At 41.7% G+C, this 21,465-nt stretch overlaps 2 protein-coding genes across 2 annotated transcripts; one reads left to right on the top strand and one right to left on the bottom strand.

The window, feature by feature from the left end:
- Positions 1-375: 375 nt before the first annotated feature.
- On the bottom strand, positions 376-2,058 carry LOC136279228 (uncharacterized). Its single transcript, XM_066162827.1, has 3 exons — positions 1,878-2,058; positions 968-1,346; positions 376-874 (listed from the first exon to the last, which is right to left on the bottom strand). Exons 1-3 carry the CDS (start codon positions 2,056-2,058, stop codon positions 376-378), a joined length of 1,059 nt encoding a protein of 352 aa, XP_066018924.1.
- An 8,727-nt stretch (positions 2,059-10,785) lies between these two features.
- On the top strand, positions 10,786-12,541 carry LOC131771252 (uncharacterized). The gene is made up of 2 exons (XM_059087028.2): positions 10,786-11,554; positions 12,072-12,541. The coding sequence occupies exons 1-2, from the start codon at positions 10,786-10,788 to the stop codon at positions 12,539-12,541; spliced, it is 1,239 nt and encodes a 412-aa protein (XP_058943011.2).
- The last annotated feature ends 8,924 nt before the right edge of the window (positions 12,542-21,465 follow it).

Below are 21,465 nucleotides of genomic sequence, written 5' to 3'. Positions count from 1 at the left end.
GGCTTCCAGGCTTCCATCTCAAACGAACGAGTTTGTGTGAACTCTAACTTAAGGAGTTTTGTGTAGGCCCATTTTCAGGCAAGGATAGATTTCCAGGTGGTCATCTGCTCTCTCATGTTTGTCCTCTGGTTCAACCTTTGCCTCTCAAAGGTGACAAATACATTGTGTGACACTTGAAGGTAAACTTCGTTTGGCTCTCTTCATCACATGAATATCCTACGTTCCATAGTTCTTGTAAATCGATCCTAAATTCAATGGTTGGCAGGGTTACAAGACCCAAGGAGTCCCACAGCCGAGTAAGGTAGGCCAGACAATTTCTCTTCGTCAAATATATATGGTAGAGTAAACGTGTCGTGAACTTTGTTCCACTTATGTTCAAGGAAATAGGTGAGCTTCCGAGGCTTTGGCCGGGGTATTAATTGTTACTATGGTTATGTCTGGTGCAGGTTTGTCTCCAAAGTTTAACTTTAACCACTGATAGACTCTTGGTTGCTCGGTATCTTTTGTTCTCCACAGAAAGCGGTGAAACACTTGATCATCTGGATGAATCTTCACTTGATTGAACATTTTGTGTACGTCACCAGTATTCGCTTCCTTGTCAAAGCGCCATGCAATGAACACGTTGGGAAAACTATCGATATAGTTTGGACCTTTCTCGAGATGATCATTCAATGACTTTCCATCACGTCCTTGCGCGGAGGCATCGAGTACTAACAGGACTTTGGTTTTTCTGTCAGGAGTGAAAAATGCTTGTAGGGGAAGATACCACTCTGGGGTTTCATGTTTGATCTGTTCTAGAGGTACATCTTTTACGAATTCTTGTTCAATTAGCTTCTGAACTTCGTCTTGTATCACTTCAAGGCAATCTTTTCTCCTGAACGGTGTTTTCGGAAGAGATCATTTGTTTCTAGGCGACATCGTAATTACTGTCTTTTGGAGGAACCTCGTCTTTCCATGGCATGCGCACTTGGACCCATCTATGATTTGAGTTGATTTTGCAATCGACTTGATAAATCTGCTTTCCTTGAAATCTTTATTACTACACGTGCAGAGCTCGGTGGGTTTGACTCCCAGCATGTCTTGAGTAAGGAGTTTCTTCTTCTTTCTAGAGACTGTTCTTGCTGGACTGTAAGGCTTATTTATCACGTAAGCTCTCACTGACTTCTGAATGTGGTCTTCAGCTGTTGACACAACACTTGTGTTAATGAGCTCTGATTCTTCTGATTTCTTATTACCTCCTGCCAGGTTCATGGTCAAATGTGTTTTAGCACCGCTTATACCGAGCTTCCTCTTTACATTCTTTGAAATGAAACTTGTGTTCGAGCCTCTGTCTAGCGTAGCGTGGACTGTAAAAAATCCATTTACGAAAAAAATAGACAAGAGTCCAAACTCCGTAGAAAATATGTATTAAACTTGTTAAATGAACCACAACATTTGGCTAAATAAAACCTCCGAAAGTTCTGTGAACTCCAAACAAAGGGGTAGCAAATTTACGCGAACGAAAGCTCAGAAACAACTCAATAAAACTGCGCGAAAAATAAAACTAAAAGTACGCGAAAAATGTCCATGTCAGTTTTCCAATGTCAAGGTTAGAGTTCTTCGGCGTGATTGGCTAATTTGTGAAATCACGCGTACATCGTGCGAGTACAAAAATAAGACGAAGGGGGGAGAGGAAGAGAAAAATTGTAACTTGAAATTTAAGAAAACGAAAGAAATTTTCTACATCTTTCCCCTCGATCAGTTTTCCTTAAAAAATTAGTTCTCCTGTTCTTGAAGAGACTGATGGACTTCTCGTCTTCTAACTTCTCCTGTGATGGAAGCTCTCCTCCTCTGCCTTTGTGTGTTTTCCTCGGGCCTTGCTGGAACTTGTCCTGTACCCCCAACTTCTCGAACTTCTAACGGAAACAATTTTTGTAAGGGTCGTCTGAGGCGTTTTCGTTTGCCACTGCTCGAAGCAACCTCCACAGTAGTTCCTCGAACGAAACCATCGTTTCCAGGATGCAACTCCGCAATCCTTCCAAGTTTCCAAGTACTGCGATTTGACTTCCCCTCTTCCATTTCGGTAACAATATCACTTGGTGCAACTGATTGTGCGAGGCTGGCACCTTCATTAGCAGACCTGTGGTGCTACCTTAGATCTACCACGTACTCACGTTTCCAACGGTTCCAAAATTGACCGAGCAATTTAGACAAACAACGCTGCCTTCTGGTGAGGAGTTGGACATCAGTTTCATCTTCGTCAGCGGTTGCACATTCGTCAGGGATGTACAGAATTCCCCTAACCGTCAATGGATGAGAAGACGTAAGGGGTTCCTCTGTATCCTCTGAGGATACACAGGTGAGTGGTCTCGAGTTCAGTACACATTCCACTTCCACAACAACAGTCAAAAGCTCGTCATACGTCAACTTCACGTTCTTCAAAATTTTCTGAAGACAACGTTTAACACAACGAATCATGTGTTCGAAGAAACCGCCCCACCACGGCGCTAACTTTAAATTAGATCTTCAATCAGTCTTGTGATCCAAGAGGAAACTCTGAACTTCTGGCAACTCAAAGAGGGATGATAAGAACTTAGCAGCGGTCTTGACGGTTTGGGTGTTATCTAATACAATCAGCTTTGGTATACCTCGTCTACAAATGAAACGTTTAAAGCTTCTGATCAATGTTTCCGTGCTCAGGTCTGGTACAACATCAACATGAACGGCTCTACTACTTCCACAATAGAATACGATGTATACTTTCTCCATACCACCCTTCTCTTTATAGCCACTCTTAACAAATGACGGTCCGGCAAAATCGAATCCAGCGTTGGTGAAGGCAGGATTCTCTTAAACACGAGATCGAGGCAGGGGCGCAGTCGGAGGGATGCCATAATGCTGTCCCTCTATCTTCTTGCAATCCACGTATTTTCAAGGAATCTTGCAAACGAATTGTCTTCCTTTCACAATCCAGAATCTAGACCTTAGTTCTGCCGAGGTTTCTCTCACTCGTTATGTTGGACTCGCTTGTGGCAATCTCGAATGATAAGAACGGTTAGGTAATGACCTGATGGGAGGAAAATGGGGAACTTGGCGTTAAATAGAATCTTAGCATTCCGTCGTCTTCCATTACGCCGGAGAAACTCGGTTTCATCTGTGTACCATGCTAGCAGTTGTTTCAATTCTTGAAATTTCTGTGACTTGATTACAGATTGTTGCATTTGGCAGATCCATAGAATTTCGAAAACTTTTCCTCAGCATCGTAGTTTTCTCTCCAAATTTGTCCTTTGGAGACTCCCACGAGACTACAAGCTCCGACGAATCGCTCTGACGAGGGGCTAACGCACGAAACGTCAGCTTTTTTACCCTTTACGGTGGCTAATTTACGTTTTCAACTCAGTTGTTAACACTAAATTTCCTGCTATTTCAAACTTCCCGCGAGAACATCGATATATGCTAAGCTCCGCCTCTCCGCACACACCGCCAAATCAGTATTGAAATTGAGGTAGTAACTAGACAATACTTAAAAAATTACAAAAGCCAATCGTTACGGTCATATGGAAACCACACTCAACTTATTGTTGTTGCGAGATAGACTTAAGTTCTATCTCGACGATCGTCGCAATCACATGCCGGTTGTCGGAAGCATCGCTCAACTCTTTCTCCACCGATCGGAGCGATCGAAGCGATTTTAACGAAATAGAAAATAGGCAATAACATAAAATAGAACTTCCGGCTTTCGACCTCACTCCTTGGTTGTGGGTTCATGGAACCTACTTTTTTTTGCGAGTTCGATTGTTAATGGTAAATTTAACGATACCATAATTCTCTTACATTTCCCCTATAAGGATTGTTCCCTCAGGCGTAAGCCTGTTTTAGGCGGGTGCTTGTTTGTTTGTTTGTTTTTCTTTTTGCCGTTCGAACTTTTAAGAGAGAAAAAAAATCCGGTAATATACTCTCGGTCAGGACTGCGGAACAGTAAAAGAGCGCAAGGGTGAAGTTCAAGTGAGTGACCCGTGCCTCGCGCTCGCTCTTTGAGCAACACTTTTAACAAGAAAATATTTCAGACTATCGACTTTACGATCTCCTTTGCAGCCGATGTTTTTGTAATCGCTTCCTCTCTATTTGGAAACAAGGAAGACAAAGACGAAAGGGAAGACCTATTTTAGTAATTGAGTCATCAAACAACATCAGCGGATTATAACAGCGCGAGTGAGAAGTAAAAGCGAGTGACCCTCGCACGAGTCGCATCGCACTGCTCACAATGAACTGAAACGACCAGGCCATTGTTTCGCGCTGTTTTTTTCGAAGGCCTGCGAAAATCACGTTTAAGACAAAGAGCAAGTGAGCGCGGAAAAATTCACCTGATCACACGTAACTCGCTGATTGAGCACCGCCTAACCTGCGATTTCGAGTCCCCTGCCGCTGCACTTCACACTCGAAAAAAAAAAGCCCGCCTGATCACAGCTAAAGCTTTCTAAACCGCCTGTTCTTCACGAAACTTCTTCGATAATTCAGAGAACGTTTTTGTTAGTTGTCTATCGAGTCAAATAAAAATAACGCTAGACACGAATTTGCAAAACGCTTTGTTGACAGAGCGGCCCGCCTTTAATTAGAGCGCTGTTGTTAACTCTATCGCACCTTGGGATTTACTTTACGCATCCAACCATTTGATCGACAGCAGCTGAAATCTGCAAAGAGACTCAAGTATTCCCTAAGCGAAATCTGTTGACCCATCACAGCCGACTATTTCTAGACATGCAAATTATTATGCCGCGTGTTGATAAATTGACTCTTTTCTCAACGAATTGCTTGTATTCTTTGTCCACCCCCTTTATCCAGTGAAGAGTCGTAGTGGAATCTGTCCAGCAAAAATATTTCAGTAATCTTGACCAATGGAAGTAGGGCTGAACGGACTCGGGTAATCAACCTGGATAGTACGAGTGACGCTAAGAGCTCAGTCCTGGAAATGGTTTGCTTGGAAAGCGGTACGACTCGTAACTTACTCATCAACAAATAAACGTATACTCCTTGACTCTTGCAGATCAACATCGGAAGACTGTGGTTCACAAGTAGATGTCTTATTTGGCAACGATTCTATTGGTCTTTCTTCACTGGAGACACGAAACAGGGGGAATCAGGACCTGTAACGATGAAGACGAGTCTTGGATGAGTGCTATTTGGTCCTTTGCCCCAAACACCAGGTTCAGATACTGATGTTCATTCAGTCTCAAGGTATACCTTGCGTCTAGACAACTCCTCATGTGGAGACACTGTTACCGAAAAGATAATTTACGACCCACAGCTGGAAGAAGTGAAAAATTCTGGGAGTTAGAAGCTATTGGTATGTCAGCGCAAGAAAAGACTGTGCATGAGAAGTTCCTGGATACTGTTCATCTTAACAACGGCCGCTATGAAGTCTCTCTTCCTTGGAAAGAACAGCACGCATTACTACCAGATGACTATGTTCAAGCCGTCTCTCGCCTGGCTTCTGTTCTAAAACGTCTAAGAAGGAATCCTCTGTTGTTTGAAGAGTACAACCGCATCATCTTCGCGAGGAATAATCTCCGATGTCGACCCTGACATACCAGTCGAAGTTGATCGCGCACATTATTTACCGTATCATCCAGTTGTGCGCGAAGATAAACAGACGACTAAAATAAGTATAGTCTATGATGCATCCGCCAAGTCTACTAGTCCAGCGACTGCCTTCATGCAGGTCCATCGTTGCTTTCTGAAATATCCGATGTACTAATGCGTTTCAGGTACCATCCAGTTGCTTTGGCGGCCGACATTGAAAAAGCCTTCACAAGGGTCCAGATCAAAGAAGCTGACCGAGATGTTTTGCGCTTTCTTTGAATAGATGATACTGAGGGTGTAAATCCAAACATTGTCGTGAAACGTTTCAACCGAGTTGTCTTTGGCGTTACAAGTTCTCCCTTTCTGCTGAACGCAACAATCAGACATCACGTGACCAAGTATGAAGCTAATGATTCCAAGTTCGTGACCGATTTTCTGACCTCTCTCTACTTGGATTACTTCAATGGGGGAAAGACAGCATCACTGAAGCATTTGAGCTCTACAAAAAGTAAGATCAAGAATGAAGGAAGCTGGATTCAATTTAAGGAAGTGGATGTCAAGTTCTAAGAGGCTCATGGAATGGATCGACGAAGAAGGAGTACCTGCCAAAGAAGTGGTTAAGCTATCCGAAGAAGACAGTACCTAAACGCAGACTCAGTGTGGAGTCTAAGGTTATTCCGTTTTAAGCGAGAAGAAAATTCTCGGATTAAATTGAAACATTGACAGATACACCTTCGTTTTCCAATTTGACTGGCTGATGGAATTTGCTAAAGAACCACCCATTAACAAGCGTACTGTACTCAAGGTTGTGGCCAAGTTGTAGGATCCTCTTGCTTTGATTTCACCTCTCTTATCCCAATTGAGACACTCTTTCAGGATTTATGCAAATTGAAAATTGGCTAGGACGACTCTCTCGATGAGGAAGTTTCTTTAAGGTACTCGCAATGGTTATCTGATCTGTCAAAACTGAATTTATCCCTATCCAACAATGTTTTCTTCCAGACGAGAGCGTAATTTCGCTTCAACTACACGGCTTCGGAGACGGTTCGGAAGTAGCGTACGCGGCAGCTGTATATCCCAGAGTGGAAACGAGTCAAAGAGTATACGTTTATTTGTTGATGAGTAAGTTACGAGTCGTACCGCTTTCCAAGCAAACCATTCCCAGGACTGTGCTCTTAGTGTCATTCGTACTATACAGGTTGATTACCCGAGTCCGTTCAGCCGTACTTCCATTGGTCAAGATTGCTGAAACATTTTTGCTGGACAGATTCCACTACGACTCTTTACTAGATAAAGGGGTTGACAATGAATACAAGCAATTCGTTGAGAAAAGAGTCAATTTATCAACACGCGGCATAATAATTTGCATGTCTAGAAATAGTCGACTGTGATGGGTCAACAGATTTCGCTTTGGGAATACTCGAGTCTCTTTGTAGATATCAGCTGCTGTCAATCAAACGGTGAGATACGAAAAGTAAATCCCAAGGTGCGATAGAGTTAACAATAGCGCTCTAATTAAAGGCGGGCCGCTCTGTCAACATAGCGTTTTGTAAATTCGTGTCCAGCGTTATTTTTGTTTGACTCGATAGACAACTAACAAAACCTTTTCTGAATTATCAAAGAAGTTTCATGAAGAACCGGTGGTTTAGAAAGCTTAAGCTGTGATCAGGCGGGCTTTTTTTTTCGAGTGTGAAATGCAGCGACAGGGGACTCAAAATCGCAGGTTAGGCGGTGCTCAATCAGCGAGTTACGTGTGATCAGGTGAATTTTTTCCGCGCTCACTTACTCTTTGTCTTAAACGTGATTTCCGCGGGCCTTCGAAAAAAACAGCGCAAAAAATGGCCTGGTCGTTTTAGTTCATTGTGAGTAATGCGGTGCGACTCATGCGAGGGTCACTCGCTTTTACTTCTCACTCGCGCTGTTATAATCCGCTGATGTTTTTTGATGACTCAATTACTAAAAAGGTCTTCCCTTTCGTCTTTGTCTTCCTTGTTTCCAAATAGAGAGGAAGCGATTACAAAAACATCGGCTGCAAAGGAGATCGTAAAGTCGATAGTCTGAAATATTTTCTTGTTAAAAGCGTTGCTCAAAGAGCGACCACGAGGCACGGGTCACGCTCTTTTACTGTGCCGCAGTCCTGACCGAGAGTATATTACCGAATGTTTTTTCTCTCTTTGAAGTTCGAACGGCAAAGAGAAAAACAAACAAACAAACAAGCACCCGCCTAAAACAGGCTTACGCCTGAGGGAACAATCCTTACAGGGGAAATGTAAGAAAATAATAGTATCGTTAAATTTAACATTAACAATCGAACTCGCAAAAAAAAAGTAGGCTCCATAAACCTACAACCAATGATTGAGGTCGAAAGCCGGAGGTTCTATTTTATGTTATTGCCTATTTTCTACTTCGTTAAAATCGCTTTGATCGCTCCGATTGGTGGAGAAAAAGTTGAGCGATGCTTCCGACAACCGGCATGGGATTGCGACGATCGTCGAGATAGAACTAAAGTCTATCTCGCGACAACAATAGTTGGAGTGTGGTTTCCATATGACCGTAACGATTGCTAAATATTTTTGCAGCGATCATATCTTAAAGGCTTTTGTAATTTTTTAAGTATTGTCTAGTTACTACCTCAATGTGTGTACGGAGAGGCGGAGCTTAGCATATATCGATGTTCTCGCGGGAAGTTTGAAATAGTAGGTAATTTAGTGTTAACAACTTAGTTGAAAACGTAAATTAGCCACCGTAAAGGGTAAAAAAGCAGACGTTTCGAGCGTTAGCCCCTCGTCAGAGCGATTCGTCAGAGCTTGTAGTCTCGTGGGAGTCTCCAAAGGACAAATTTGGAGAGAAAACTACGATGCTGAGGAAAAGTTTTCGAAATTCTATGGATCTGCAAGATGCAACAGTCCGTAATCAAGTCACAGAAATTTCAAGAATTGAAACAACCGCTAGTATGGTACACAAATGAAAGCGAGTTGCTCCGGTGTAATGGAAGACGACGGAATGCTACGATTCCATTTAACGCCAAGTTCCCCATTTTCCTCCCATCGGATCATTACCTAACCGTTCGTATCATTCGAGACACAAGCACAGTCCAACATAACGAGTGAGAGAAACCTCGGCAGAACTAAGGTCTAGATTCTGGATTGTGAAAGGAAGACAAGTCGTTTGCAAGATTCTTTCAAAATACGTGGATTGCAAGAAGATAGAGGGACAGCATTATGGCATCCCTCCGACTGCGCCCCTGCCTCGATCTGGTGTGGAAGGGAATCCTGCCTTTACCAACGCTGGATTCGATTTTGCCGGACCGTCATTTGCTAAGAGTGGCTATAAAGAGAAGGGTGGTATGGAGAAAGTATACATCGTATTCTATTGTGGAAGTAGTAGAGCCGTTCATGTTGATGTTGTACCAGACCTGAGCACGGAAACATTGATCAGAAGCTTTAAACGTTTCATTTGCAGACGAGGTATACCAAAGCTGATTGTATTAGATAACGCCCAAGTTTTCAAGACTGCTGCTAAGTTCTTATCATCCCTCTTTGAGTTACCAGAAGTTCAGAGTTTCCTCTTGGATCACAAGATTGAGTGAAGATTTAATTTAGAGTTAGCGCCGTGGTGGGGCGGTTTCCTCGAACACATGATTCGTTGTGTTAAACGTTGTCTTCAGAAAATTTTGAAGAACGTGAAGTTGACGTATGACGAGCTTTTGACTGTTGTTGAGGAATTGGAATGTGTACTGAACTCGAGACCACTCACCTGTGTATCCTCAGAGGATACAGAGGAACCCCTTACGTCTTCTCATCCATTGACAGTTAGGAGAATTCTGTACATCCCTGACGAATGTGCAACCGCTGACGAAGATGAAACTGATGTCCAACTCCTCACCAGAAGGCAGCGTTGTTTGTCTAAATTGCTCGGTCAATTTTGGAACCGTTGGAAACGTGAGTACGTGGTAGATCTAAGGTAGCACCACAGGTCTGCTAATGAAGGTGCCAGCCTCGCACAATCAGTTGCACCAAGTGATATTGTTACCGAAATGGAAGAGGGGAAGTCAAATCGCAGTACTTGGAAACTTGGAAGGATTGCGGAGTTGCATCCTGGAAGCGATGGTTTCGTTCGAGGAGCTACTGTGGAGATGCCTCGAGCAGTGGCAAACGAAAACGCCTCAGACGACCCTTACAAAAATTGTTTCCGTTAGAAGTTCGAGAAGTTGGGGGTACAGGACAAGTTCCAGCAAGGCCCGAGGAAAACACACAAAGGCAGAGGAGGAGAGCCGCCATCAAAGGAGAAGTTGGAAGACGAGAAGTCCATCAGTCTCTTCAAGAACAGGAGAACTAATTTTTAGGAAAAATGATCGAGGGGGAAGATGTAGAAAATCTCTTTCGTTTTCCTAAATTTCAAGTTTCAATTTTTCTCTTCCTCTCCCCCTTCGTCTTTTTTTTGTACTCGCACGATACGCGCGTGATTTCACAAATTAGCCAATCACGCCGAAGAACTCTAACCTTGACATTGGAAAACTGACATGGACATTTTTCGCGTACTTTTAGTTTTATTTTTGCGGAGTTTTATTTAGTTGTTTTTGAGCTTTCGTTCGCGTAAATTTGTTACCTCTTTGTTTGGGGTTCACAGAACTTTCGGAGTTTTTATTTAGCCAAATGTTGTGGTTCATTTAACAAGTTTAATACATATTTTCTACGGAGTTTGGACTCTAGTCTCTTTTTTTCGTAAATGGATTTTTTACAGTCCTCGCTATGCTAGACAGAGGCTCGAACACAAGTTTCATTTCAAAGAATGTAAAGAGGAAGCTCGGTATAAGCGGTGCTAAAACAAATTTTACCACGAACCTGGCAGGAGGTAATACGAAATCAGAAGAATCAGAGCTCATTAACATAAGTGTTGTGTCAACAGCTGAAGACCACATTCAGAAGTCAATGAGAGCTTACGCGATAAATAAGCCTTGCAGTCCAGCAAGAGCAGTCTCTAGAAAGATTGTAAACAGCTACCTACACTTGAAAGCAATATCAAATACACTGTATTCTTCAGGCGGAACTGTAGGACTTTGCTGACGCCTTTATCGACATGCTCTTCACTCCTGGTAATCCTGGAGAGCCCATTGCGAAGAGAAACTGCTTTGGATAGTACGTCATAAGACAATTTGCTTCTCAAGAGAACCAACCTTCTCGAATCCATTAAACTGAAGTTGAAACTATTAGTGCTATTGAAGACATGAAGAAACTCCTTACTCAAGACGTGCTGGGAGTCAAACCCACCGAGCTCTGCACGTGTAGTAATAAATATTTCAAGGAAAGCAGATTTATCAAGTCAATTGCAAAATCAACTCAAATCATGGATGGGCGGGTCCAAGTGCGCATGGCATGGAAAGACGAGGGTCCCCCAAAAGAGACTAACTACGATGTCGCCTACAAACGAATGATCTCTTCCAGAAGAACGTTCAGGAGGAAAGACTGCCTTGAAGTGATACAAGACGAAGTTCAGAAGCTACTTGAACAAGAATTCGTAAAAGAAGTACCTCCAGAACAGATGAACCATGAAACTCCAGAGTGGTATCTTGCCCAACAAGCAGTTTTCACTCCTGACAGAACGTCCACAGTCCTGCTAGTATTCGATGCCTCCGCGCAGGGACGTGATGGAAAGTCATTGAATTATCATCTCGAGAAAGGAACAAACTATATCGATAGTTTGCCCAACGTGTTCATTGCATGGTGCTTTGACAAGGAAGCGTATACTGGTGACGTACGCAAAATGTTCAACCAAGTGAAGATTCATCCAGATGACCAAGTGTTTCACCACTTTCTGTGGAGAACAAAAGATACCGAGCAACCAAGAGTCTATCGGTGGTTAAGGTTAAACTTTGGAGACAAACCTGCACCAGACATAGCTGCAGCAACAATTAATACCCCGGCCAAAGCCTCGGAAGCTCACGGATTTCCTTGGACAAAGTTCACGACACGTTTACCTTCGAGTGTTACACTATGTAATTGTCACCTTTGAGGAACAAAGATTGAACCAGAGCAGATGACTACCTGGAAATTGTATCCTTGCCTGAAAATGAGCCTACACACACGGATCAACCAGTAGAACCAAAGGAATCTGCTCCTGAGAGAGAGCAAGGGCCTATATCCACGTTACGCCGTTCAATGAGACAACAAACGCCTCCCTCAAGATCTAGGGACTTTGTTATAGACTAAGATCAAATTGTGCTATCTGTAACTTTCATCTTTCAAAAAAGGAAAGGTGTTACACTATGTTACACTACGTCACCTTCGCACTTGCACAGCATGCATAACTTTGCAATTAACATTAGCACGAGCACCGCACTCTGTATAAATTATAGTGATTTCGTAATGAATAAAAGTTTGTCGGTTTTGACATGGAACTGAGAAAATAACACAAGAAAAGCTCGTTCGTTTCAGATGGAAGCCTTCTGACGAAGAGAAATTGTCTGGCCTACCTTACTCAGCTGTAGGACCCCTTGGGTCTTTTAACCCCAGCAACCATTGAATTTAGGATCGATTTACAAAAACTATGGAGCGTAGGATTTCATGGGGTGAAGAGAGCCAAGCGAAGTGGATGGAGGATGTTCAAGTTCAAAAGAAACTCAAATCCTGACAACGCGGTTGGATTGCCAGAGATTCACGGGTTTTGCAACGGAGGAGAGAAAGCCTATGGCTCAGCCATATTTCTTCGATCGAAACTCGCCGATGGCAGTTATTCCTGCATACTGCTCATGGTTAAAGTGTTTGTTGCCCCTTTGAAGAAAAAGTCAGTACCACGCTTGGAGTTCATGGGGTGCCTCTCACTTGCAAAATTACACAGTACATATAAAGAAGCACTAGAATTCGCCGAGATCAGCAATTGCAAGAAACTGTTCTGGATTGATTCTCAGACCGTGTTAACCTGGCTTAAAACCTCTCCAAGAAAGTCCAAACTGTCTGTTTCGGTGAAAGTTGCTGAAATCTAGGAAACAATGGGCTCAGAAGCGTGTAAATACATCAGATTTTATCATAATCCTGCTGACGTCCTGACAAGAGGAACCCCGCCAGAAAAGTTGAAGACCTGGTATGAAAGTCCTCCATTCCTGAAACGCCTAGAAGAAGAATGGCCCAAGTTTGAAGAGAATCCTAGGGTAAGTGGTAAAGAATTGTCCGAGGAAATTAAGCCGCTTAACAACTTCAAGGCAGCGAACACCCATAAACAAGTACGTTGCTCAGCTGAACAGAGTCAAAAGATAACCCTATTTTGGAACATTTGATGCAATCTTATTCCACGTTCGCCAAGACAAAGAAAAACTTTGGCTTATGTTCTACGATTCAACAACAACACAAGGTTGAAAGCACAAAAGAGACGCCAATTTCGCCAGAAGAATCGAGAAAATCTGAACTGTTGTTATTTAAGTGGAGTCTACAGACGATCAATGTAGATACCGTAGACAAGAAGCTGATTCCAGCGTAAGATGAACAAGGTGTGTTGCGTGCACATGGGAGACTAGAGAACATCAGATCGTTATAAAATGAGATGTGCAATCCCATTATTTTTGCAAGAGGTCATCAATCGGTAAATCTACTCCTGAGATACCTTCACGAAAAGCGAGCACATTGCGGCTACAAAAGTCTCATGTATGACTCGAGGAAGCGTTTCTGGATCGTGGGTGTGCGAGACATGGCCAAACAAGTAACAGGTAAATGTATGACCTGCAAGAAGTTGCGAAGTCAACCGTTGGAGCAAATGATGGGTCAGATTCCGAGACTGTACGTTGCAGCAGGTTTCCCAGCGTTCAGCAACACAGCAATTGACATGTTTGGACCTCTTCCAAAACGAATCGGCAGAAAAATACTGAAGGGAGCTCTATTAATCATATTTACATGCATGACTACAGAAGCGGTCTATTTAGAGCTCATAACACATAGAAGCTCCGATGCGTTGCTCATGGTTTTTCGACGATTTGCCTCACTCAGAGGACATCCCAGTAACTGTTTGTCGATCGAGGTACGAACTTTGTTGGCGCACAAAGTTATTTGAACGAAATATTGCAAGGTTGGGACATCCCCAAAATTCAAAATGTCTTATCAGAAGAATTTTTATGCCCTTTCCACTGGGGGTGGAACATACCACGAGCTAGCCATCAAAACGGAGTGGTGGAAAGCCTCGTCAAATCAGTAAGACAAGCCTTAGACGCATCATCGAAGATTCAAAACTATACAGAGGAACAGGGAAGAACTTATCTGGCAGAAGTGATCTATTTGATCAATGGAAGTCCTCTCTATCCTAGCTCTGTCGAGATCTGAGAAAATCTGCCTGTCACGTCAAATGACCTCTTAATCGGACACCACCTTCCGCCTCCCGTGCCGGAGCTAGAACAGAGAGTTAACCCGAGACACCTTATGAGAAGCACTGAGAAACGAGTACAAGAGTTCTGAAGTCGTTGGATGAAACGCAAAAATCCCCAAGAAGGTGACTTGGTGTTGGAGATAGAACCCCCATCCCAAGGGAACATGGAAGATGGTAATTAATTTAAGTAAGTAATTTAAACGAATCCCGGACAAGATGGACTCACGGGGAAACCCAGGATAAAGACTGCTACATCAGTTTATGACCGTCCAACTCACAAGCTCTGCTTAATTGCAACCGAACAGGAACCAAATGCAGTATAAAAATTGACATTTATTTAGTTGCTCAATCTATTCACGAGTATAAATAGATTTCCGCACTAGGGGGGAGTGATTTGCCCCATTAATAATTTATTTATGTGAGGACTGGGACTAATCCCGAGAGGATTCAGAAACATTTAAATACGCCCTTTGGTGTATAACGAGGATAATTGTGTAATCAACACGAACATTACCAGGAGAAGAGCGGACCAGAATTTTTTACTTTTTGTTAATGTAAAGTGCAAGCACTAAGCTGCTCTGTTTCTCTTGTTGACATCTGGTCTTCTAATTTTTCACCTTCGACCATGAGTTCGAATCAACAAATTAACCTTCTCTAGGGAAATTTTGGGGTTCAACGGTTCCTGCGGAGCAGACGTAATTTTGGCGAGCGAGTGCTCATAATTTCCCAAAGAAAATTATGGCCACCATATTTTATTTTAATGGCAGCGGAAGGCGCGAAGAGGGAGAAATTTTTACCAAGAAGGTGATCGACAGTCAATAAGAAGGAGAGAGGTGGGGGAAGGGGAGTGCCTGAGGTCATCAGGAACGCCGTTCGTGAGCGAACGGAGTTCCTGATTCGTGCGGCTACGCTCCAGCTGTCAATTACAAGTTAAATGCGGCATTTGGACATTTTGCTCTTGCGGGAAAATGAGAAGGATGGCAAACTCTGTAAAGGAAGATGTTGTCAATGTCTTGTGCATTAAAATCGGAACAAAAAGAAGCAGTTGCTATACCGATTCTGGAAAGGATCTACTGATCGTGTTGCCAACTGGCTTTGGGAAAAGCTCGATACTTCAGGTGTTGGTTCCCTGGAGTAAAAGAAATTATGACAAGGAAACCTTCGAGCGTAGTTGTCGTTTGTCCACAACAACGGGCTGTTCATGATCAAATGGAATAAGCATCTTCGATCGGATTAACGGTAGTTATGCTCACGGATTTTCGTTTGGAGGACATAAAGTGCGGCAAATATCAACTCGTATTTGCGTCAGCGGGGAACATTTTGGTAAAGCCATTTTTTTCGCCCATGAAAGACACAGCAACACCGTTCTACCAGAGTATGCCGGTTTGTGTCAAACAAATTATGGCGCGTAAAACGTCGAGTGCTGTTATTTATGATTCAAAGTATCGTTTACAATCATTTGGAAGAAAAAATCGTCAAATAGATGAACGACAGTTATACTCAAGGATCCTCGTTTGGAATATTTAGAGTGCAAAACATATCAACTCATATCTGAGACCGGGGAGGAGATTTTGTCACAGCCATTTCTTTCCTAGCTGAAAATAACTGCCTCACCGTTTCACTCATCGGCTCTACTTGTGTTTGTTTTTGTTGTAAGACAATGTTTCCGGTTTTTAATTTAACTCATTTACCTGCTCATCTCCGTAAATACAGTGACACGCAACTACTGAGGGGGTGTTTTGCTTTCCAACAATCTCCTCGGTCAGGCGTCTTCTCGCCCTTCCCCCGTCCCCTACCCCCACCGTCCACTCTAACTCCAAATCAAACATGGCCGGACTGATAATCGATCGCCCTAATAAGACGCCTGCTATCCACATATTAAGTTAAGGTCATCTGCATCCTAAATGTGCATTATTTTACGCGTACTTGGCGCCCACTTAATAACACATGGCTAGTTTCTCTTTGTGGCCGAAGTTTGCCAGTGAGGTATACTTAAAAAATGCATCGTATTCTTGAACTATACCGGTGAGGTATTCTTGAAAAATGCATCGTGACCTGGAATTATTTTCTCCTCTTTTGAATCTTGCAATGAATTTCCTTAGTAGATCAATGAGAGGAAAATTCAATTTAGCAGGTCTGTTTGCACCTTAATTTGACATTCTGAGAACTGTACGAAATTACTACGCGGATACATAGTAGTTCTACCATTCCTTATGAAGCATAATCGTCCCTCTTTCTTAGAGCCAGGCGTATATAGTGGACACGACGCTATAACCTAAAAAAAAACATTTCAAACGGCGCGCGCACTCTATTAGACGGATCAGGCCACAAGAGATGCACTTCACGAGAAATAAATTGCAAAAATGATCTCGGCTCTTATATCACTTCTTGTATGTTTTTTTTTATGAAATGCAGATAAGGACGATTGTTTAACTGCTGTGTGTCACAATGGAAGAGTGAGTATCAACAGAATCGACAGCTACACTGCAAGAAAGGATTCATTGGAGAACAGTGTGGTAAAAAACTCCAAAAGGTCAAAGGGTGTATTTTGGTGACACCTTTTCTTCAACTGTGAAGGCTTTCCGACAGCACACGAGAGGTAAAATTTGACCCACCTCTTTACCGCTCGAGCGTTTCTTTTTAGAATACATTTTGCTTCGCTTCGGGGGTGCAAGGGATTTTTCCTTTTTTTTGAACCTCTTTTCATATTTTTGTTCTTTTTGTTCTACGTCAGTGGTTAGTTCTACTGATTTTCAGAGCGAGACTGAAAAGCTTGCTTTTGCCTACCAAGTAGCTTAAAACCCGGCTTGGTCATGATAATCAAACCTAACTCTGTACATGCATTAACCCATCCCCTTTCGAAGATGCACGTGGCGAGAAATTTCCGCAAAAGCCATCACCCCATTGAGGCTCTCACATATTGGGGCCAGGAGATTATAAACCAGTTAAGAATCTCTTGTTGGAGCTAAATACTTCAGAAATTGTGTTCCTTTCTACTCTACTTAGTTGAGACTGTAGTTTTGTAAGCTTTTTCTAGAATTCCAATCTTTCAAGATAAGCATTGTTTACATCTGACATCCCGTTTAATTCGAATAACCCATATAATCCGATCCCTATTTCTCCATTTACAACTGACATTAAACTGTCAAAACACGTTTAATAAGCATGAAATTTCTTAGCTTCCCAAAGTATCCCTAGACCTCCAACCTTCCAACTAGAGAGATGAGAATACTCTTGCTCTTCAGAATTCTGATAATTTAGGAAAATAATTTGCTAGGTTTTCCTCAAAAGAATGATAACTTGAGGTACCTAGCTTTCCCAAGTTTTCACAGCATGTTACGAGAAGTTGCTTACAACGTAATTACAGAGGCTAACTAGAAGGCCTCCTTGGAGCTAACTATCAGACGTAAAACGGTCTCAAATGTTTTATAATTGTAAACGGTCAAAAAGCAGCTCTGAAATCCTAACGGTGGAATCCTTAGAAGGAACTTGCATTCGATTAAAGAGATTCAGTCAACTGAGCTTAAAAATGGAGCCTAAGATGTTTTTCCCCACGGGTTTAATGACATTTTATTGTTTAATTCCAATCTTTTTTATAAGGATGCTCACCTGTGCATTCAGCTTTAAAAGTTTCCCCGTTTTGAAATTTTTTCATCCAATTCATTCAAACTGTGGACTTGATGTTTATTATTGTTGGGGCAGGTTTCTAAGTACACTGACTTAGTTCCGTGAAGAGTTGTAATGAAGCAACACACTGTAGCACTCGAAAATCATAGTAGCCGTGAAATATTCATTGATAACGAAATGAAAATATTACTGGCAGAAGAACAACTTCGTTAATCCCAAACACCCACAACACCAGATGTTACAGTCCGGCCGAACTCAAGCCTGTAGGTAAGGTTAGTTTGAGAAGCAAGAGCATGGACGATAGGGTGGAAAGTATCTATACCTTTACTACTCGTTCAGTTGGGCCAATAGTATTTTCGAACAATATAGACATTTCTGAGTGAAAAAAAACCAAAATTCAAAACAATTTGCGCTGAAGCACTTTATTAATTCTCTCTGGCTATCAGCATATCAATATCATGTTTAGCAGAGAAATTTCTCTCGTTTCAGTTACTTTGCTTACATGTTCCTCTTACTGATCAAACGACATCTTGCAAACAGATAAGCCTGTAGGAAAATGAAAACAAACAACCGAATGTCAACGTAAGGAATAGAACTAGCTATTTTAAAGACAATTATCTCACCATCCAGGAGTATAAATGAAGCCGACCAACAAACCTTAAGGAAACCTGACAGAAATTGTTGGTATAAAATGCGACGGAATAGCAACTCATCCATGACGAGCAGAAATATCCCTAGTCGCCTAATGCCATAGAAAGGGAAATAAGTTTCTCAGGTTTCGGATATTTAGCTCTGAGTTCAGCTTTTTAAAAAACACTTTCGAGAGGCATAACATAGAATTTCCAAGTTATAACTTGCATTTTTGATACCAGTTACAAGGGAACACGCGAGAAGGCGAGGAAGTATCGATCCGCTTATGTTGACGTTTAGAGAAGCGAAACCATTTCGAGTTACCTTGGGATGTTTTCTGCGCACCTCACTCAGTTCCTCGTGATGAGTTTTTCATTTTGTTTAAATTGACTTTAACAAAGAACTTTTCATAGGTAGCAACATCAAACTCACCAGGTTTTATCGAGTTCCATGTTGCAGCTATTTGGTCAAAATATAGACATAGTTTGCGCTCTTTACTCCAACTGCGTAATCTCCTTCTTCTTTGCACCCTTTGGATGATGCACCATGCACCTTGTAATCAGCATTGCCTTTGGTTGTCACACACTTGTATCTCCCACGAACCGCAAAGATCTCCAGTTTTTTGTCCTCAGCTGCTTTCATACAAGCCTCGACCGCACCTTGGATGTTCTTTTTGTACTTTCTGAATTTTGCAAATATGGTTCCCATGGCCTTTTTACTTTTCTTTTTCACCTCCTTAAAACATCCCTGCTTTGCCCATTCTTAATAAAACAAATTGAACATTATCAGCGAAGCTAGAAGAGGCACAATTTCCTCGGAGGCCAAGTAATATATGTTTTAGGTGATATAAGTTATGTTGCTCAGTTTCTAACCTTGAAGTATTCGATATAATTACTTCAGATTTCGGTGGACGAGGTAAAGAATTAGGAGGAGAATGAAAACCCGGTAAATTTATGAATTTGCATCCAATGTATGTCAGTTATTACAACGACACAGTCATTAGAATTTTACTTATAATGGTAACTATTTCTTCACTGGTCTGTTGAGGTTACCGAACGAATGAATCCTGGCAAACAATCGCTCTTTTTACGGTGCGATAAAATTATACTCTTTCGTTGAACCGGCTCGGGGTCAGGGTAAACTTTTACAGCACATCTAAAATGTACCAAGCGTCATCTTAACTCTTTTCCCCAAGGAAATTCTCGCAATATCCTGTTTTTATGTTTTCCTTCGAAACGAGTTGTCTTGAAAATGTCTGGCCGACGTTTTCAAGTTTGTCCGAAATAGATGCTATAAATCTTTTTAATCGACACGCGATGGCTTATTTTTAAAGTTTGGTGTCTAGAATAATTCACGATTCCATTCTTGTGTGCTAGACACTAAATTTTCTTTTTGTTTTTAAAGCTTTTGGTCTGCTAAATTTAACTCGTGTACCTAGCTTTTATGTATTATAGGGCTACAATCTTCTCACCACAATATTTTCCAACGTAACCATCCGCACAGTCGCACGTGTAGCTGTTGATTCCGTCGACACATCTTCCTCCATTAGCACACGGCACCTTCGCATCCAAACATTCGTCGATATCTGTCAGATTTCAGTAACCCTATCTGTTAGCACCTTTGACTGCCGTTAACTTTACTCAATAACTTTTGTGCGTGTGTTTATCAGATTGCAAAAAATGCGTTTCTTCTGGAATTATGCGAAATGTCCCATCAGTTAGCACAGGGACGGAGAACATTTAAAAGCTTGCAATGCTTCAGAATAGTATTACAATCATAAAACATATTTTGAGAGTAAAGAGGCGACGCAGCATGTAAATTTAAAAACCTTTACGAGGAATGCCAAAGTGAAAACCTGGAGAATGACGTCGTTGCGCCCTATCTAGACTACTGTAGTCTGCAAGCTCGCGCATCCTTGCGTCACGATAACTTCGCGAGGTTCCCAGGTTTTTTCCGCCATATAGATGCATAATTATTTATCACGTTTGTGCTTTTATCAAATTGTTTTCAACTATTTCACTTTTAGTTTTCTCACAATATGTTAAGTCACAGCTCAGTTATAAAAAATTAGGATATTTAAACAGGCATAAGTGACATATGTCACAGCACTACCCTTAAATTCAAGAAATGTTACTTCCTAGAGGTGACACTAATTAATCGTTGCGACAGCCAAGGACATTCTTGATCTGTACAAGAGTTCCTTTCTAGCGAATCTGTCTCGCTTTGTCTGCCTCAGAGTTTCGCGCTGCAACCGGCATCTGGTATCGCAAACATCACAGACTCGCGTACCACGAGTTAAAAATTAGAACTTAAAACAGGCATAAGCGGCTGCAGATCTTATCAACTAATAGATAGTAGGGTATAAGTCTCAAATTTAAGAAATGTTCCTTCCTAAATAAAGTTGAGACTGAGTAACCTTCCACAGCCAAGGACATTCTTGAATATTAGAAGGGCTCCTTTCCGAAGGACATTTGGTATCTCTAAAGTCACAAGTTGGAAAGTTACTTTTATAACATAAACTGCGGTGTTATACAGGGATTTCCGGCCCTGAGAAAAGCTTAACAACACGCGTGAAAAAAATATCGTATTTTTTCACGTGTGTTGATATAGCCAATCAGCTGCTGATACGTTATTTGCCTTTGGCGCCACTCTGTCAGGTTGATGAATGAAACGCAAATCGAAAATCGACAACTGGAAGATCTACCGCTGGCCGTTTAACTGACAGATTTTTTCTGTCGGTAAGGACTAAATCAAAAAATGAGAAGTTTGTAAATTGAAAATTACGACCATTGTTGTTTTTGTAATCATGATTCAACGCATTTTTCCATCTTAAGAGTTAGCGCCAACGTACTCCACGATTGTCGATTTATTTATTTTCGTACATTGATGAAGTCTCTTCAACTCGACATCTCACACGTTCGCTGCGCTCACTCGAGAGCTATCGAGTCAAACACTCAAAGAGAAATTCCATATCTGCGCGCGCTCATGTATTATTCTCTATGAATCGATTTACAATGGTACAATCGAAGGGTTGTAGGACACGATCAACAGTCAACTCACTGATTTACTTATTTAAATCATTATCAAACATACTCTTAGTTATCTTGTTGATAGAAATTCATCGTTTTTGTAGAGCACGTATCAAATATCTTTACCTTAGTCGTTTTGCAACTGTATACTTCTATTGAAGTATTTATCGTATATTTGAAATTCCGAGTTGTTGTAAAACGGAATTGTTCATTTTCTTTCCGCTCTAATAAGAATTTTCATTAATTTTTGATTTCCATAATATTGTAAAGC

The sequence above is a fragment of the Pocillopora verrucosa genome, chromosome 2 (assembly GCF_036669915.1).
Source record: "Pocillopora verrucosa isolate sample1 chromosome 2, ASM3666991v2, whole genome shotgun sequence".
In the NCBI taxonomy this organism is placed as follows: domain Eukaryota; kingdom Metazoa; phylum Cnidaria; class Anthozoa; order Scleractinia; family Pocilloporidae; genus Pocillopora; species Pocillopora verrucosa.
The sequence above is the reverse complement of the archived record's forward strand: the minus strand, read 5'-3'. Positions and strand labels throughout refer to the sequence as shown.